Source organism: Dipodomys spectabilis, unplaced genomic scaffold (genome assembly GCF_019054845.1).
Source record: "Dipodomys spectabilis isolate Male_0828 unplaced genomic scaffold, ASM1905484v1 ptg000197l, whole genome shotgun sequence".
Classification (NCBI taxonomy): Eukaryota; Metazoa; Chordata; class Mammalia; order Rodentia; family Heteromyidae; genus Dipodomys; species Dipodomys spectabilis.
In genome coordinates, this window is record NW_024870874.1 from 15,557,564 (window position 1) to 15,573,515 (window position 15,952).

At 54.6% G+C, this 15,952-nt stretch overlaps 1 protein-coding gene across 4 annotated transcripts in view; it reads left to right on the forward strand.

Moving 5' to 3' along the window:
* Positions 1-15,952, forward strand: part of Flnc (filamin C) — a 29,891-nt gene that overhangs the window by 8,539 nt on the left and 5,400 nt on the right. Inside the window, exons 9-39 of one of the 4 annotated variants that reach the window (XM_042695919.1) lie at positions 965-1,102; positions 1,422-1,548; positions 1,713-1,849; positions 2,038-2,231; positions 2,333-2,446; positions 2,900-3,043; positions 3,245-3,368; positions 3,508-3,668; positions 3,847-3,937; positions 4,023-4,192; positions 4,840-4,957; positions 5,049-5,311; positions 5,996-6,593; positions 7,297-7,470; positions 7,554-7,716; positions 7,985-8,145; positions 9,359-9,526; positions 9,600-9,723; positions 10,345-10,501; positions 10,576-10,765; positions 10,938-10,961; positions 11,083-11,330; positions 11,747-11,845; positions 12,156-12,255; positions 12,564-12,704; positions 12,947-13,075; positions 13,173-13,346; positions 14,171-14,332; positions 14,410-14,613; positions 15,487-15,639; positions 15,736-15,858. In XM_042695919.1, the coding sequence (XP_042551853.1) occupies positions 965-1,102; positions 1,422-1,548; positions 1,713-1,849; positions 2,038-2,231; positions 2,333-2,446; positions 2,900-3,043; positions 3,245-3,368; positions 3,508-3,668; positions 3,847-3,937; positions 4,023-4,192; positions 4,840-4,957; positions 5,049-5,311; positions 5,996-6,593; positions 7,297-7,470; positions 7,554-7,716; positions 7,985-8,145; positions 9,359-9,526; positions 9,600-9,723; positions 10,345-10,501; positions 10,576-10,765; positions 10,938-10,961; positions 11,083-11,330; positions 11,747-11,845; positions 12,156-12,255; positions 12,564-12,704; positions 12,947-13,075; positions 13,173-13,346; positions 14,171-14,332; positions 14,410-14,613; positions 15,487-15,639; positions 15,736-15,858 (5,073 nt within the window). Of the gene's footprint in view, positions 1-964; positions 1,103-1,421; positions 1,549-1,712; positions 1,850-2,037; positions 2,232-2,332; positions 2,447-2,899; positions 3,044-3,244; positions 3,369-3,507; positions 3,669-3,846; positions 3,938-4,022; positions 4,193-4,839; positions 4,958-5,048; positions 5,312-5,995; positions 6,594-7,296; positions 7,471-7,553; positions 7,717-7,984; positions 8,146-9,358; positions 9,527-9,599; positions 9,724-10,344; positions 10,502-10,575; positions 10,766-10,937; positions 10,962-11,082; positions 11,331-11,746; positions 11,846-12,101; positions 12,256-12,563; positions 12,705-12,946; positions 13,076-13,172; positions 13,347-14,170; positions 14,333-14,409; positions 14,614-15,486; positions 15,640-15,735; positions 15,859-15,952 lie in introns of all 4 variants that reach the window. The other 3 variants (XM_042695920.1, XM_042695921.1, XM_042695922.1) reach the window with 3 other exon arrangements.

Consider the following 15,952-nt stretch of genomic DNA (forward strand, 5'->3'; position numbering starts at 1 on the left):
GCGGGAAATGGTAGTGTCACACTGGTGAGGAGAGCCCAGCCTGCTTGTCAGGCCCTCAGTTGGTGACCTCCTCCCCCACTGGTTCTCTTCCTGCTCTCAGTGCCCCTGCCACCACCCACTCCCTCCGTGCCCATCATCCACCAAGCCAAGAGAGTGGCGCCACGTTAGTACTCACCGGTGGAGGTGGGGCCAGGCATGGCCAGAGCTGACTGGCCTCACCTGTTCTGTGTAGCATGGCCCCCGCGGTATGGGTGTGCTCCGCTCCATGGCACTCTGTGACAGGCCAGCGTCGTATGCTATTGCCTGTATTCTCTGGCAGCTCTGGTCTCCTTGCTGCTTGCCTGGTGATTTCTATGATACCATTTAGGTTCTATGTTACTGCCCGTGTTCCATGGCAGGCCTAGATAAACGTCATTGCCTGTTTCGTGGTGCCTTGTGGGTTTCTTGCGATTTTATGTGTCCTATAGCAGGCTGAGATGCCCACTCTGCCTGCCACCCATGGCAGGATGGTTTCTGTGCATTGCCTGTGCTCCGTGTCAGGCTTCATGTGATGTGGAACAGCTGTTCCATGGGGTTGCTGGATGTCCTGTGGCATGACTGAGTTTCTGGAGTTGTTTTGGTGGCTCCGAGAAGGCCCAGTTGAATGTAGATGGATGGCTTTAGGTAAAAGGTCCTCGCCTGTCTGTCTTAGTCCACTCAGCCCAGGCTCTGCCAGGCCTTCATCCCAAGTAGTGTCGGCAGGAAGAGTTTCCTGTAACCTCCTGACCTGGGGTCTTCAGCCAGCTCCTTGTTCAGTTTGGTCCCCCAGCACAGGAGGGGACACAAGGAGCACAGAGGATTGCATGAGGCCCGGGCCAGGGCCTGTGAGAGGTCAGGACTGCACAGTGAGGAGAATATGGATGAGGAGTGGAGACTTTAGTCTAGGTTCCTTCAGCATCCCTAACTTCCTCTCTCTTCTTCCCAGCCTGTAACCCCAATGCCTGCCGTGCCTCTGGGCGAGGCCTGCAGCCTAAAGGTGTACGGGTGAAAGAGGTGGCTGACTTTAAGGTGTTCACCAAGGGTGCCGGCAGTGGGGACCTCAAGGTCACAGTCAAGGGCCCAAGTGAGTGCCAGCGCCCAGGGCTGGGGGGACTGCGCAGTGGTTCTGACAACCTGAGGGCAAAGAAAAAAAGCATCCTCTCCTCAGAGCTCCAAAGAGATGCAGTGACCAGAGGCATCATGGATCTCAGACCATCTCTCTGCCTCAGTGTTCCAGGCTATAAACTAAGACTTGCTGTCTCTGCCCCGTGTCCTGCATTGGCATGCTGTGTGGTCCCCACCCCAAGCTTCAGCTCTGCCCACTAGTAGCACTGCCCTCAGGTTGGTCTGGGTCCTAGAGGGTCCTCCAGGGGATGTTGATCTACACCCCTCAATCTCCTCAGAGGGCACAGAGGAGCCGGTGAAGGTCCGGGAAGCTGGAGATGGTGTGTTTGAGTGTGAATATTACCCTGTGGTGCCTGGGAAATATGTGGTAACCATCATGTGGGGTGGCTATGCCATCCCCCGAAGGTAAGCACCATACCCCCCTTATTCCCCCCCTGCAAGGTCTTCCTGTCTGAGCCATGTCTGGGTGAGAGGAAGGGAGGTGGCTGCATGGGGTTGGAAGGAAGAAAGGAAGGTATCTATGGAAGGGGTGCTTTCTGACTCTGATGCCACCTTTCTCTTTGCTTCAGCCCCTTTGAAGTCCAGGTGAGCCCAGAGGCAGGAGCCCAGAAAGTACGGGCCTGGGGCCCTGGTTTAGAGACTGGCCAAGTGGGCAAGTCAGCTGACTTTGTGGTAGAGGCCATTGGCACAGAAGTGGGGACTCTGGGTAAGTGGCTTTGACATGATGGAGGGATCCTGGAGAGTAGCTGGGGGCAGAGGATGCCAGTGCTAAGGGACATGTGGATGAGCAGGAAGAGTGACTATGTGGGGTGGGACCTGGGGAAAAGATGAGGACCTGCCTGAGAATCCAAGCTGCGTCTGTGCCCTCTGAGCCTCTTCTCCCCACTACCTCAGGCTTCTCCATTGAGGGGCCATCACAGGCCAAGATTGAGTGTGATGACAAGGGTGATGGCTCCTGTGATGTGCGATACTGGCCCACGGAGCCTGGGGAGTACGCTGTGCATGTCATCTGTGACGACGAGGATATCCGTGACTCACCCTTCATCGCTCACATTCAGCCAGCCCCGCCAGACTGCTTCCCAGACAAGGTATGGTCCCAGTTTGTGCATATTGGCTGGGCTGGGTGGGGTGGGGTATGCTGGGCCTCTTTCTGGCCCCCAGCTTAGCCCTCTTCTCTGGACCTGTACAGGTGAAGGCCTTTGGGCCTGGGTTGGAACCCACTGGCTGCATTGTGGACAGGCCTGCTGAGTTCACCATTGATGCCCGGGCTGCAGGCAAGGGAGACCTGAAACTCTATGCCCAGGTGAGGTGCTGCCAGTCTCCACTGCCCCTCTGTTCCCTAGGCAGAGGCCTCCAGAAGGGAGACGATAATATCACAGAAAGAAAGGAGAACTATTGGCTTACTGACAGTAACCAAAACCTATTTTTGTACTAATAATTTGAAGTTGAAAGGTGATTTTGCCAAAGAGGACATTCGTTTCCAGTCAGTTTCTAGGGGTCCATGGACCCCTAGGTATTAATGACCATATCATTATTCAACTTTAGGAACACTGGCTTAGCCCAGCTTCTCCCTGACCAGGCACATGACACTAGGCTAAAGGGTCCTGATGTCAGCATGGGGGGGGGGGGGGGGGGAGGGAAGAGATGTGGTATCTGGTGGGAAAGGAATGGTGCCCGCTGCCAGAGGCCAGCAGAGGGCGCCATGAGATACTCTGAGGCCACTGCAGCCCTATAAACTGTTCTGGTGATGCCACAGGATGCAGATGGCTGCCCCATCGACATCAAGGTGATCCCCAATGGCGATGGCACTTTCCGCTGCTCCTACGTGCCCACCAAACCCATTAAGCACACCATTATCATCTCCTGGGGAGGTGTCAACGTACCCAAGAGCCCCTTCAGGGTGAGTCTTCCACACTTGACCTGTGCCCACTGCCAGGAGTCTCGGGGAGGCAGGACCCCAGGCAGCAGGTGTTGGCCATCCCTGGGCCCATTGCCACCCTTGCCCACCTTCCCGAGAGGCTGAGGCTGGGCTGAGTGGTATAGGGAGGGGAATGGGACTTGAGGGAGGCCTGCCATACTGAGCATCAACCCCTGCCCCCAGGTGAATGTGGGAGAAGGTAGTCACCCAGAGCGGGTGAAGGTATATGGTCCTGGTGTGGAGAAGACAGGTCTCAAGGCCAATGAGCCCACCTATTTCACAGTTGACTGCAGCGAGGCAGGGCAAGGTATGTATCTGTCTACGGGGTAGATTCTGGTGGGAGGGCTTGGACTCCACTCAAGGCTGTTTCTTGGGACATGGCTCAGAACTGTCGGGGGGGGGAGAGGGCGGGGTGCCACTCAGAGCCTCTGTCTGCCTTCTATCAGGTGATGTGAGCATTGGCATCAAGTGTGCCCCAGGCGTGGTGGGCCCTGCAGAGGCTGACATTGACTTCGACATTATCAAGAATGACAACGACACCTTCACAGTCAAGTACACACCTCCAGGGGCCGGCCACTATACTATCATGGTGCTCTTTGCTAATCAGGTATCCCAGCCCTCCGCTATTGGTGCTCATGGGCCTACGCAGGAGGTATTAGTGGCTTCAGGAACAAGATGGAATCTGATGGACCCCTTCCTATGCATGGGCATCCCAACTAGCATGTAGCCCAGCACACAGATGTGGCCCCCTAGGTAATGCCATGACCAATCCTTTTCTACATCAGGAGATCCCTGCCAGCCCCTTCCACATCAAGGTAGACCCGTCTCATGATGCCAGCAAGGTGAAGGCTGAGGGCCCTGGGCTGAACCGTACAGGTAGGTTTCTGAGAACCAGCATGAGATGGGGGTTGGGCTTAGGTGGCCTCCAAGCCCTCACCACCATCTCTGGGTGACCTCCTAGGTGTGGAAGTCGGGAAGCCCACTCATTTCACCGTGCTGACCAAGGGGGCTGGCAAGGCCAAGTTGGACGTGCACTTTGCCGGGGCAGCCAAAGGTGAGGCTGTGCGGGACTTTGAAATCATCGACAACCATGACTACTCCTACACTGTCAAGTACACTGCTGTCCAACAGGTGTGTCCTACTCTTGTATGCCCTCTTGTATTCTGCTGACCCCTGAGCTAAGCATCCCTCATCCAGTCTCAAAGGTCCAGCTTTTGATCCTTGGCTTTTTCCTGCCTTATTTCTCTTGCCATGGGTTGAGAGTGCGTAGGGTGGGGAAAGAGCACATGCAAACCAGTCCTAGGGCTTGAATTCAGGGCCTGGGCACTTGTTCCTGAACTATTTTGCTTAAAGCTAGTGTTCTACCATTTGAGCCACATCTCCACTTAAGAGTCTCATAGACTTTCTTGCCCTGACTGTCTTTGGACCTCGATCCTCAGATCTCAGCCTCCTGAGTAGCTAGGATTATAGGTGTGAGCCACCAGCACCCAGCTTGTTGTGGATTTCTAAGCCTCAAGAGTCCATATTAGGGCTGGGAATGTGAGTAGAGTGCTTGCATGAAGCCCTGGGTTCGATTCCTCAGCACCACATACCCAGAAAAAGCAAGAAGTGGTGCTGTGGCTCAAGTGGTAGAGTGCTAGCCTTGGGGAAAAAATTGACAGGGACTGTGCTCAGGCCCTGAGTGCATGCCCCGGGACTGGAAAAAAAATGAGTCCATATTAGATACAATGCCAGAGTGTATCTAAGCCATCCCTCTGGCTTTCTGTTGTACCCTATAGGGTAACATGGCAGTGACAGTGACTTACGGTGGAGACCCTGTTCCCAAAAGCCCCTTTGTGGTAAATGTGGCACCCCCACTGGACCTCAGCAAAGTCAAAGTTCAAGGCCTCAACAGCAGTGAGTAGGGTGAAAGCCAGTCCTAGAGGGTGAGGCGTGCGGGGTGGGAGGCTAGAACCTCTGCCCATCCTGTCCCTTGCCCTCCGCACAGAGGTGGCTGTGGGGCAGGAACAGGCATTCTCGGTGAACACTCGAGGGGCTGGTGGCCAGGGACAGCTGGATGTACGAATGACCTCACCCTCTCGACGGCCAATCCCCTGCAAGCTGGAGCCAGGGGGTGGAGCTGAAGCCCAGGCTGTGCGCTACATGCCCCCTGAGGAGGGGCCCTACAAGGTGGATATCACCTATGATGGCCATCCAGTACCTGGCAGCCCCTTTGCTGTGGAAGGTGTTTTGCCTCCTGACCCCTCTAAGGTGAGCAGATAAGGACTGGTGAGAGCCAGGAGTCAGGGGCTGGTGTGGAAGATGGATAAATCATGGACAGAGGACAGAAGATTTAGGTGTATGGAGTGGTCACAGCCAAGGACCTAGGTCAAGGACCATTCCCCACCCTAGGATCTGCCTTGGACATAACTCAGTTGTCTCCAAGTCTGGCTTAGATATCAGTCCTGAGCTTACATCCCAGGTCCACTCACTAGGACAGATTATTCTCTCTGTCCATCTCAGTGTCTTCACCTAAAGTTGTCAATTCTTATTTGTTTATTTATGTAGAACTAGGGTTTGGACTCAGGACCTTGTGCTTGCTAGGCAGGCACGTGAGCCACACCTCCAGCTAGAATTTATAATTCTACTCTCCTGCTCAAGGCTATTGTTCTACCACTTTGAACCACAGCTCCACTTCTGGCTTTGGTAGTTGATTAGAGATTAGAGTCTCATGGACTTTCCTGCCCAGGCTGGCTTTGTACCACAATCCTCAGATCTCAGCTTCCTGAGTAGCTAGGATTACAGGCGTGAGCCACCAGTACCTGGCTTAGAATTGTAAATTCTTAAGTCTCAGTAGTTGCTACAGCTGGATGCTTAGCTAGTTGAGAAGCCATGGAAGTGGGCAGTTGGGAGACCAGGTACAGGGAATTCACACTCTTGTCTCTCCCCCGCTAGGTCTGTGCTTATGGCCCTGGCCTCAAGGGAGGACTTGTAGGCACCCCAGCACCCTTTTCCATCGACACCAAAGGGGCTGGCACAGGAGGCCTGGGGTTAACCGTGGAGGGCCCCTGCGAGGCCAAAATCGAGTGCCAGGACAATGGCGATGGCTCCTGTGCTGTCAGCTACCTGCCCACAGAGCCGGGCGAGTACACCATCAACATCCTGTTTGCGGAAGCCCACATCCCTGGCTCACCCTTCAAGGCTACCATCAAGCCTGTGTTCGACCCAAGCAAGGTGCGGGCCAGTGGGCCAGGCCTAGAACGGGGCAAGGCTGGGGAGGCAGCCACGTTCACTGTGGACTGCTCCGAAGCGGGTGAGGCAGAGCTGACCATCGAGATCCTCTCCGACGCCGGTGTCAAGGCCGAGGTGCTGATCCACAACAACGCCGATGGCACCTACCACATCACCTACAGCCCCGCCTTCCCCGGCACCTACACCATCACCATCAAATATGGCGGCCACCCCATACCCAAATTTCCCACCCGTGTTCATGTGCAGCCAGCTGTCGATACCAGTGGGGTCAAGGTCTCAGGGCCTGGTGTGGAGCCACATGGTAAGAGGGGAGGAGGAAGAGGAGGAAGTGGTCATGATGTAGGTCAAGGAGCCATAGCCGGGGGGAAGGGAAGCAAGGGTGGGGGTTGAGTGAAGGGTGGGTTTGGGGGGGGAGAGTAATCTGGAGATAAGAATCTCATGGACCTTTCCACCCAGCCTGGCTTTGAATGGCAGTCCTCAAATCTGATGAGCTAGGATTGCAGGCCTGAGCCACTGGTACTGGGCCAGTCCTGAGTCTTTAGTGGCCGAGACATCCCCCAAGATAGAGCAGAGGGGTCTAATAGCATCTGCAGATTGACCTCTGTTCTTGTGACAATATGGTATCTTGGGCATTTTCCCAATGAGATCTGCTTAAGAGTTCTCTGACTCAAGAAAGCTACTAGGGAGCAGAAGGGAAGCTTTAGGGTAGAGAGCAACTAGAGTCCAGAGATAGAGTGGCATTTGGCATTTGTGAGCTCCCTGCAGAGAGGCCAGTCTCTGGACGGGGGATGGAGCTGCCCCTGAGGGCCCATAGCCTTGATGGAAGGACAGACGGATGGGGCAGAGGATTTCACCAGAAGGGGAGGGGAGCCGACAAGAGGCTGTGGGAACAGGCAAAAGCTCACCAGGTTGCAGCAAGGTAGCTGGGCCCCCTCAACAGCTGTGATGTGGGAGGAAGGCGTGGTGAAGGCTGACACCCTGCTGAACACTCCTCCCAAATCCAGGTGTCCTGCGGGAGGTGACCACTGAGTTCACTGTGGACGCAAGGTCCCTCACAGCCACCGGTGGCAACCACGTGACAGCTCGTGTGCTCAACCCCTCGGGAGCTAAGACAGACACCTATGTGACAGACAACGGGGATGGCACCTACCGCGTGCAGTACACAGCCTATGAAGAGGGTGAGGTCACACAGGTCACACGTGTACGTGGACGGGGGTAGTGAGGCCGATACGCTCCTTGACTGATGGCAGCCTTCTTCTAGGTGTGCATTTGGTGGAGGTGCTGTATGATGAGGTAGCTGTGCCCAAGAGCCCCTTCCGAGTGGGCGTGACTGAGGGCTGTGATCCCACCCGAGTCCGGGCCTTTGGACCAGGCCTGGAGGGCGGCTTGGTCAACAAGGCCAACCGCTTCACTGTGGAAACCAGGTACCCTAGGCCTTGCCTAACCTTGACCTGGGGCTGTGGCCATTTGACCTCCTCTCCTTGCCCTTTCTATTAGTCCTGTTTGTGCCTCACCTACTCTATTCTTTCCCAGAGACCAGACCTCTCTCAGTATCCCCAGATCCTCACTCCTCCTCAGATGCCCGCCTCCTCCCACCCCCGGCAGCCTGCCCTCTATTTCCTTCCTATTCCCCAACTTCCTCCATCACCATTCACTGATCCTCACTGAACTGACAGGAGTGTTGTCTTACAGGGGAGCTGGCACTGGGGGCTTAGGCCTGGCCATTGAGGGCCCCTCGGAAGCCAAGATGTCCTGCAAGGACAACAAGGATGGCAGCTGCACCGTGGAGTACATCCCTTTCACCCCTGGCGACTATGACGTGAACATCACCTTTGGAGGGCGCCCCATCCCAGGTGCGCAGGGGAGGTGGGGCTCAAGGAAGGCAAGGGAGCTTTGTAGGATGCCGGCTCCATGGGGGCCACTGAAGGGTGTGGAGATTCACAGAGCAGACATGGAGAGCAAGTGGGAGCAGGAGCCCAGACAGCAGAAAGAGGTCTAGCGGCTGATTCCTGGCCCAAAGGCAGGACTGTGGGTCTTGTGGATATGACAGGATCTCAAAGACCCTTGTCTAGAGTACCAGACCTTGGTCATGCAGAGCTGCTGACTAGGTTCTGTCACTCAAGATAATCTAGGCTGCCACTGCCGCTGGCCCGCTGGCTGCTCTCAGCTTGTGCCCGTTCTGCAGCGTTCTCCTGCACCTATGCTCAAGCCACTGGGTACATCAAGTCTTCGGTTCTAGAAGTTGGGTCCAGTGAAACTGGACATTTTCCCCTTGTCTAATTTGATGCCTTTTCCTTCTTTCACTCTTCCTTCCTTCTTCCTTCCTTCCTCCTTCCTTCCTTCCTCCTTCCCTCCCTTCCTCCCTCCTTCCCTCTCTTCCTTCCTTCTTTCTTTCTTTCTTTCCTTCCTTCCTTTCTCTTTCTCTCTCTCTTCCTTTCTCCCTTCCTTCCCCTTTGTTCCTTCCTTCCTTCCTCCTTCCTTCCCTCCTTCCCTGCTTCCCCCCTCCCTCCTCCCTCTCTTCCTTCCTTCTCTCCTTCCTTCCTTCCTCTCTCTCTCCCTCTCTTTCTCTCTCTCTCCCTCTCTCTTTCTCTCTCTCTCTCTCTTTCCCTTGTGCTGCTACTGGGACTTGAGCTCAGGGCCTCCCACTCCTGCTTAGCTTTTTCTGCTCATGGCTGGCACTCCATAAACTTCAGCCATACCTCCGCTCTGGTTTTTGGGATTTTTTGTTTTTGTTTTGTGGGGTTTATTTTCTGGCTAATTGTAGATAAGAATCTCTCAGATTTGTCTTCTTGGGCAGGCTTTGAATTTCATTCCTCAGATTGCAGCCTTCTGAGCAGATAGACGTGAGCTTCCAGCACCCAGTCACATCTTTTCTATATCTATCAACTGCGATGTTAAAAACACATTTTCGCCAGGCACAGTAGCAAATTCCTAAGCATAGTGGTGTGTTGGTCAGGTTTCCCTGTGGGCATCGTGTGGCAGGGAGGCTGCCTTCTCCTTGGATTCTCAGCTTTAGGGAGACCTTCCCAGGAAGGTGGGTAGAAGCTGACATTCTCGTCCTCACAGGGAGTCCATTCCGGGTGCCAGTGAAGGATGTGGTGGATCCTGGGAAAGTAAAGTGTTCTGGACCAGGGCTGGGGGCTGGAGTCAGAGCACGGGTACCCCAGACCTTCACAGTGGACTGCAGTCAAGCTGGCCGGGCCCCCTTGCAGGTGGCGGTGCTGGGCCCCACAGGTATGGGATGTCTGGAGAGGGGAGGTGGGATAGGGTGCCAGAAGAGTCTGCTGACCCTGCTTCCCTTGCCCAGGTGTCCCTGAGCCTGTGGAGGTGCGTGATAATGGGGATGGCACCCACACTGTCAACTACACCCCTGCCACTGATGGACCCTACACAGTAGGTGTCAAGTACGCCGACCAGGAGGTGCCACGCAGGTGAGGACCAGCATGGACTCCCAGGCTGAACTTTGGAGTACTTCTCCTGGGGCCATACCTGCAGGGCCACATGAGGGATTAGGGAGAGCCCCTCCCACTATATATGAGTCTCATCCTGTCTGGCTGCCCAATCTTGATCCTCCTGGAGGTGGCACAAGCTCATGGGGATTGACCTCAAAATTACCACCTAGGCCTTGTGGGCAGGGATGGGAGGGGGAAAGCGGAGGAAAGCAAAGGAAGGGATGTCATTGTCCAAAGAAAGTAATGTACTCATTACCTGACTTACGAAATAGTAGCACCTCTGTACAACGCCTGAGTAATAACAATAAAATCATACTTTGTAAAGTGTAACTGGAAATCAGATGAAGACTTAAAAAAAATTAGCACCTAAGCAAAGTGCAGGAGGTGTGAGAGCCTGCTGGACTTCTCAGGAAATACACATTCTCCTTGGGAATAGAGAATGAATGTTCAGACTAGGTCAGAAGGGTCCTTCAGGACGTTACCCAAGACTGAGGATGGGCCCAGCTCCTGGCCTTCCTCCCAGCCTCTCACAGTCATCTCTCCTACCCAACTTCCCAATCCCAAACCCCAACCAACGTTCCCTCCTTTCTGTCTCTCAAGTCCTTTCAAGATCAAAGTGCTTCCAGCCCATGATGCCAGCAAGGTACGGGCTAGTGGCCCTGGCCTCAATGCCTCTGGCATCCCTGCCAGCCTGCCTGTGGAATTCACCATTGATGCTCGGGATGCTGGAGAAGGGCTTCTCACTGTCCAGATCCTGGTGAGTCCAGGGTCAACACATCTCCAGGTCTGGCTCTGGGCCCAGACAGGTCTTGACCTCTTTCCCCCTTCTAGGACCCTGAGGGTAAACCCAAGAAAGCCAATATCCGAGACAATGGGGATGGCACATACACTGTGTCCTACCTGCCAGACATGAGTGGCCGATACACCATCACGATCAAGTATGGCGGCGATGAGATCCCCTACTCACCCTTCCGCATCCATGCCCTGCCCACTGGGGATGCCAGCAAGTGCCTTGTTACAGGTGAGCACCCACTTGCATCCCTAGCCTTCTCACTATCCGATCCCTTCAAAGTGCATCTAGTTCCCTAGTCCAGTCCCCAAAGGACCTCTGGCTAGAGAGCCTGTTCCATCCCCGCTACCCATCCATGCCCATCCTGAGCCACACATGGTCTAACCCTCTTCTCTACTTTCAGTGTCCATTGGAGGCCATGGCCTGGGTGAGTGTCATCTTCTCTTCTGCTGTGGGGCTAGGGGACTAAAAGGGTAACTCGGAGGGGGGGACTGCACAGGGCTGGACACATCCTCCATAGCCCCTGACCTGCCTTTCCCATGTACCAGGTGCCTGCCTGGGCCCCCGAATCCAAATCGGAGAGGAGACCGTGATAACGGTGGATGCCAAGGCAGCAGGGAAGGGGAAGGTGACCTGCACAGTGTCTACACCAGATGGGGCAGAGCTGGATGTGGACGTGGTTGAGAACCATGATGGCACCTTTGACATCTACTACACAGCACCTGAGCCGGGGAAATACGTCATCACCATCCGCTTTGGGGGCGAGCACATCCCCAACAGTCCCTTCCACGTGCTGGTAAGCCCCTGGCCGTGGGGGCGGGGAGGGAGTGGCAGATGGGTGGAGGTGAGATCCATTCCTTGTAGTAGAAGCTAGGGTCCCAGCTGTCCCCATGGAATCACCAATCAAGTCCTCATATCTGAGAGGTAGACTGTTCCGGAATCAAACCTTTGCTGGCCTTGCAGCCTCCTTAAATGGGAAATGAGCACAGGCCCACATATGACCTCAGCCCTCCCTAGAGGAACTTGCTGTGGTCCTCCCAGACTTCTGGCTACCCTCTTGGGCTCCTTCTCAGCAGAGATGGCCCTGCAGAACAAGGGTCGATACCTAAGACATTCACCCCAGAGTTCAGGTCACTGGAACACTCTCTGCTCTGAGTTCGATCTGGTCCCTTGGATACACCATATCCTGTGCCCCATACCTTGCCTCCCCAGGCGTGTGACCCCCTGCCCCGTGTGGAGGAGCCTGCTGAAGTACTACAGCTGCGCCAGCCCTACGCCCCTCCCCGGCCTGGCACCTGCCCCCCACACTGGGTACTACCATCTCCAAAACGGGCTTCCTCCTCTTCCTCCCTACCCTTGCATTTCTCCCTTCTATTCTGTTGCAGCCAAGGTTGGGTCATGGTTTGGGAGCTTCTTGGGGAGCAAGTGGGCCTTAGGCTGGGCAGAGAGCCATGAGCTGGGCACAGCACTCCTTCTCTTGAAGTTCACGCCCCTTTCTTACCTTTCAGGTTCTACTATTAACCATCTATTTCTTTTCTCACTCTCTCCAGCATCAGTCAGGAGGCAGGCCACACTTTTGGGCCTTGCCCAGCCAATGACTTTTCTCTCTCACCTGCCACAGGCCACTGAGGAACCCGTGGTTCCCTTGGAGCCTTTGGAGTCCATGCTGAGGCCCTTCAACCTGGTCATCCCCTTCACTGTACAGAAAGGGGAACTTACAGGTATTTCCCAGGCCCCTTGGCAGAAGGGCTCAGAGGGCAGGCCCACACCCTTATCTTAGAGATAGAAGCTCTAGCTTCCAGAGAGAGGAAGCAAAACTATCCCAGGTCACACAGCAAGTTGGGCAGAGCTAGAACTCAGCCTCAAGCTATCTGTTTTCTAATTCTTGGTTGGTCCTGCTGCTCCAGTCTGTGTCTTAGTGTCTAGCCTTAGGGTGAAAGCAAAGTCACATAGGGACCAGCCCAGGGGCAACAAGAGCTGTGGTAGAAAAAAAATATCTAGGGTTCTGGTAACCATGTCTGCCCTGCAGGGGAGGTACGGATGCCCTCCGGGAAGACTGCCCGACCCAACATTACTGACAACAAGGATGGCACCATCACGGTGAGGTATGCACCCACTGAGAAGGGCCTGCACCAGATGGGCATCAAGTATGACGGCAACCACATCCCTGGTGAGTTGGGGTCTGGCAGGGCTAGGGAGAGAGGACCAACCACATGGGTCCCGCCTCCTTCTTTGAGCACCTGACGTGTTCTCACACATGGCAAATCTAATGTCCAGACCTCCACAAGCCAAGTGCCTATGGCAGAGATGCAGGACTCAGCAAAGAGGCTTCTGGAAGATGCTGGGGTCCAGGGCATTCCCAGGTAGCTCCTGTTCCTATGCTAACCTGGCTCCCGATCTTTCTCCCTGCAGGGAGCCCTCTGCAGTTCTATGTGGATGCCATCAATAGCCGTCATGTCAGTGCCTATGGGCCAGGCCTGAGCCATGGCATGGTCAATAAGCCAGCTACCTTTACCATCGTCACCAAGGATGCTGGGGAAGGTGAGGAGAGCTTCAGGCAAGGGGCAGGGTGGGTGCCTGGCTGGGAGCGCAGGAACGAGGGCAGGACTTCTGATCTCAGACCTACCTCTACCTAAAGGGGGTCTGTCACTGGCTGTGGAGGGCCCATCCAAAGCAGAGATCACCTGCAAGGACAACAAGGATGGTACCTGCACCGTGTCCTACCTGCCCACAGCACCTGGAGACTACAGCATCATCGTTCGCTTCGATGACAAGCATATCCCAGGAAGCCCCTTCACAGCCAAGATCACAGGTGCAGTGGACATGCAGTCTCACACACACACACACACACCACATACAACATATGTGTAGTGCTCAAGAGTACTTGAGGAAAGGCCTCCTAAGGAGGAGGAAGGCATCTTTGGATAAACGGAACAAACACTCTTCTCCAGAGTAGGCAAGAAATATTTAGCCATGCTTTAAAAGACATGACCTGGGAAATGGAGGTGTGGCTCAACTGGTAGAGTACCAGCTACAAAAAAGCCAAGCAAGAGCATGAGGTCTTGACTTCAAGTGGGCTCAGTGGTAGAGCACTTGCCTTGCATGCATGAGGCCCTGGGTTCTATTCCTCAGCACCACATAGGCAGAAAAAAAAAGCCGGAAGTGGTGCTGTGGCTCAAGTGGTAGAGCGCTAGCCTTGAGCTGAAGAGCTGAACAGCGCCCAGGCCCAGAGTTCAGGCTCACGACCAGACCCCCGCCCCCCCCAAAAAGAAAGAAAGAAAAAAAATATATGTATCTGAAGAAGCCCATCCCAGAGAGGCTAAGCATTTGACAGAGCCACAAAGCGCACAAGGACTGCATGGCCTGGTCTGTTGTCTCATTTCTTTCACACTCAGGAATAGACAAAGTTCCTGCCACACAGGATGGAATAGACAAAGTTCCTGCCACACAGCATGGAGGCAACCTCAGAAATTAGGTTGTTAGGTCTTCCAGAGGGTGCTGACAGCTGATGCAAAATGTAGCTCTGCTCTCCCAGGCCTCAGCCTCTGCTTGGGGGTGGCCTCTGGTCTCAAGACCAGCAGGGTCTAAACGCACCATCTGACACCACAGCCATCTGATGCCCCAGCTCCCCCACAGGTGATGACTCCATGAGAACATCCCAGCTGAATGTGGGCACTTCCACCGATGTGTCACTGAAGATCACCGAAAGTGACCTGAGCCAGCTGACTGCCAGCATCCGTGCCCCTTCGGGCAATGAGGAGCCCTGTCTGCTGAAGCGTCTGCCTAACCGGCACATTGGTGAGTGTGTGCCTCATGGATGCCTCAGGAGAGGGAGGCCCCGGGAGTGCTCTGTCTGATGACTCTCCTCTCCACAGGGATCTCCTTCACCCCCAAGGAGGTTGGGGAGCACGTGGTAAGCGTGCGCAAAAGTGGCAAGCACGTCACCAACAGCCCCTTCAAGATCTTGGTGGGGCCATCGGAGATCGGCGATGCCAGCAAGGTTCGAGTCTGGGGCAAAGGCCTTTCTGAAGGCCACACCTTCCAGGTGGCAGAGTTCATTGTGGACACTCGTAATGCAGGTACTTTAGAGATGCCCGCTCCAGTTGTGACTCTGTGCGTATTCAGTCTGTCTTTCCTACCTAGCTCCCCTTCAGCCATACCTTTCTCCTGGGCTTTCTGACCCCTGTTGAGATGAACAGTCTGGAGTCTACCTGGGGAAAAGTGAATAGCCCATTGGATCTCTTACTTTTTTTTTTTTTTTTTTTGGTCAGTCATGGGGCTTGAACTCTGGACCTGAGCACTGTCCCTCAGCTCTTCAGCTCAAAGCTAGCGTTCTACCACTTGAGCTACAATGTCACTTCCGGCTTTTTCTGTTTATGTGGTGCTGAGGAATTGAGCCCAGGGCCTCATGCATGCGAGGCAAGCGCTCTACTGCTGGCCACCTTCCCAGCCCTCTCTTACTTTTTTAAATTCTTATTTTTTTATTTTGGGCTTGAACTCAGGGCTTCTAACTCTCCCTGAGCTATTTTGCTCAAGGCTGTCACTCTCCCAGTTGAGCCACACCTCCACTTCCAGCTTTTTGCTCGTTAATTGGAAATAAAAGTCTAACAGAATTTTTCTGCCCAAGCTGGCTTCAAATCACAATTCTTAGATCTCAGCCTCCTGAGTAGGTAGGATTACACGTGTGAGCCATCATTGCCTGGCTTCTCTTACTTTTAAAAGAAACCTCAGCCATTCTGACCTTTTTTTTTCTCTTCACTCACTGCAACCCAAGAGGACCACCTTATTCTAGATCACCTCTCTGGTGGGCCTTGGGAACAATGCTTGGCCTACCCTCCACCTCCCACTGTAGCCCTTCTCCTTCTGGGTGAAAACTGTAGTTTGGGGACTTGGGGGCGGGGCAGATCAGTGACATGATTGTCACTAGGCTGAGGGAAATCTAACCCTTTCAGGTTATGGAGGCCTAGGGTTGAGTATTGAAGGCCCTAGCAAAGTGGACATCAACTGTGAGGACATGGAGGACGGCACATGCAAAGTCACCTACTGCCCCACTGAGCCGGGCACCTACATCATCAACATCAAGTTTGCTGACAAGCATGTGCCTGGTAAGGCTCTGGGCTGAGACTGGGCGTGGGGACAGGGCAGGGGCTAGGAGGCAAGTGATCTTCTGACCCACCTTCCCTTTAATCCCTGTCCCCCAGGAAGCCCCTTCACTGTGAAGGTGACAGGTGAGGGCCGCATGAAGGAAAGCATCACCCGGCGTAGACAGGCACCTTCCATCGCCACCATCGGTAGCACCTGTGACCTCAACCTCAAGATCCCAGGTAGAGCCAGGAAGGGTGGGAAGCGCTAGATGATAGAGCGGGACTATGGGGATGCAGGCCCTGTGCTATCAGGGCCTTTGTCCTGCTTGCTCAC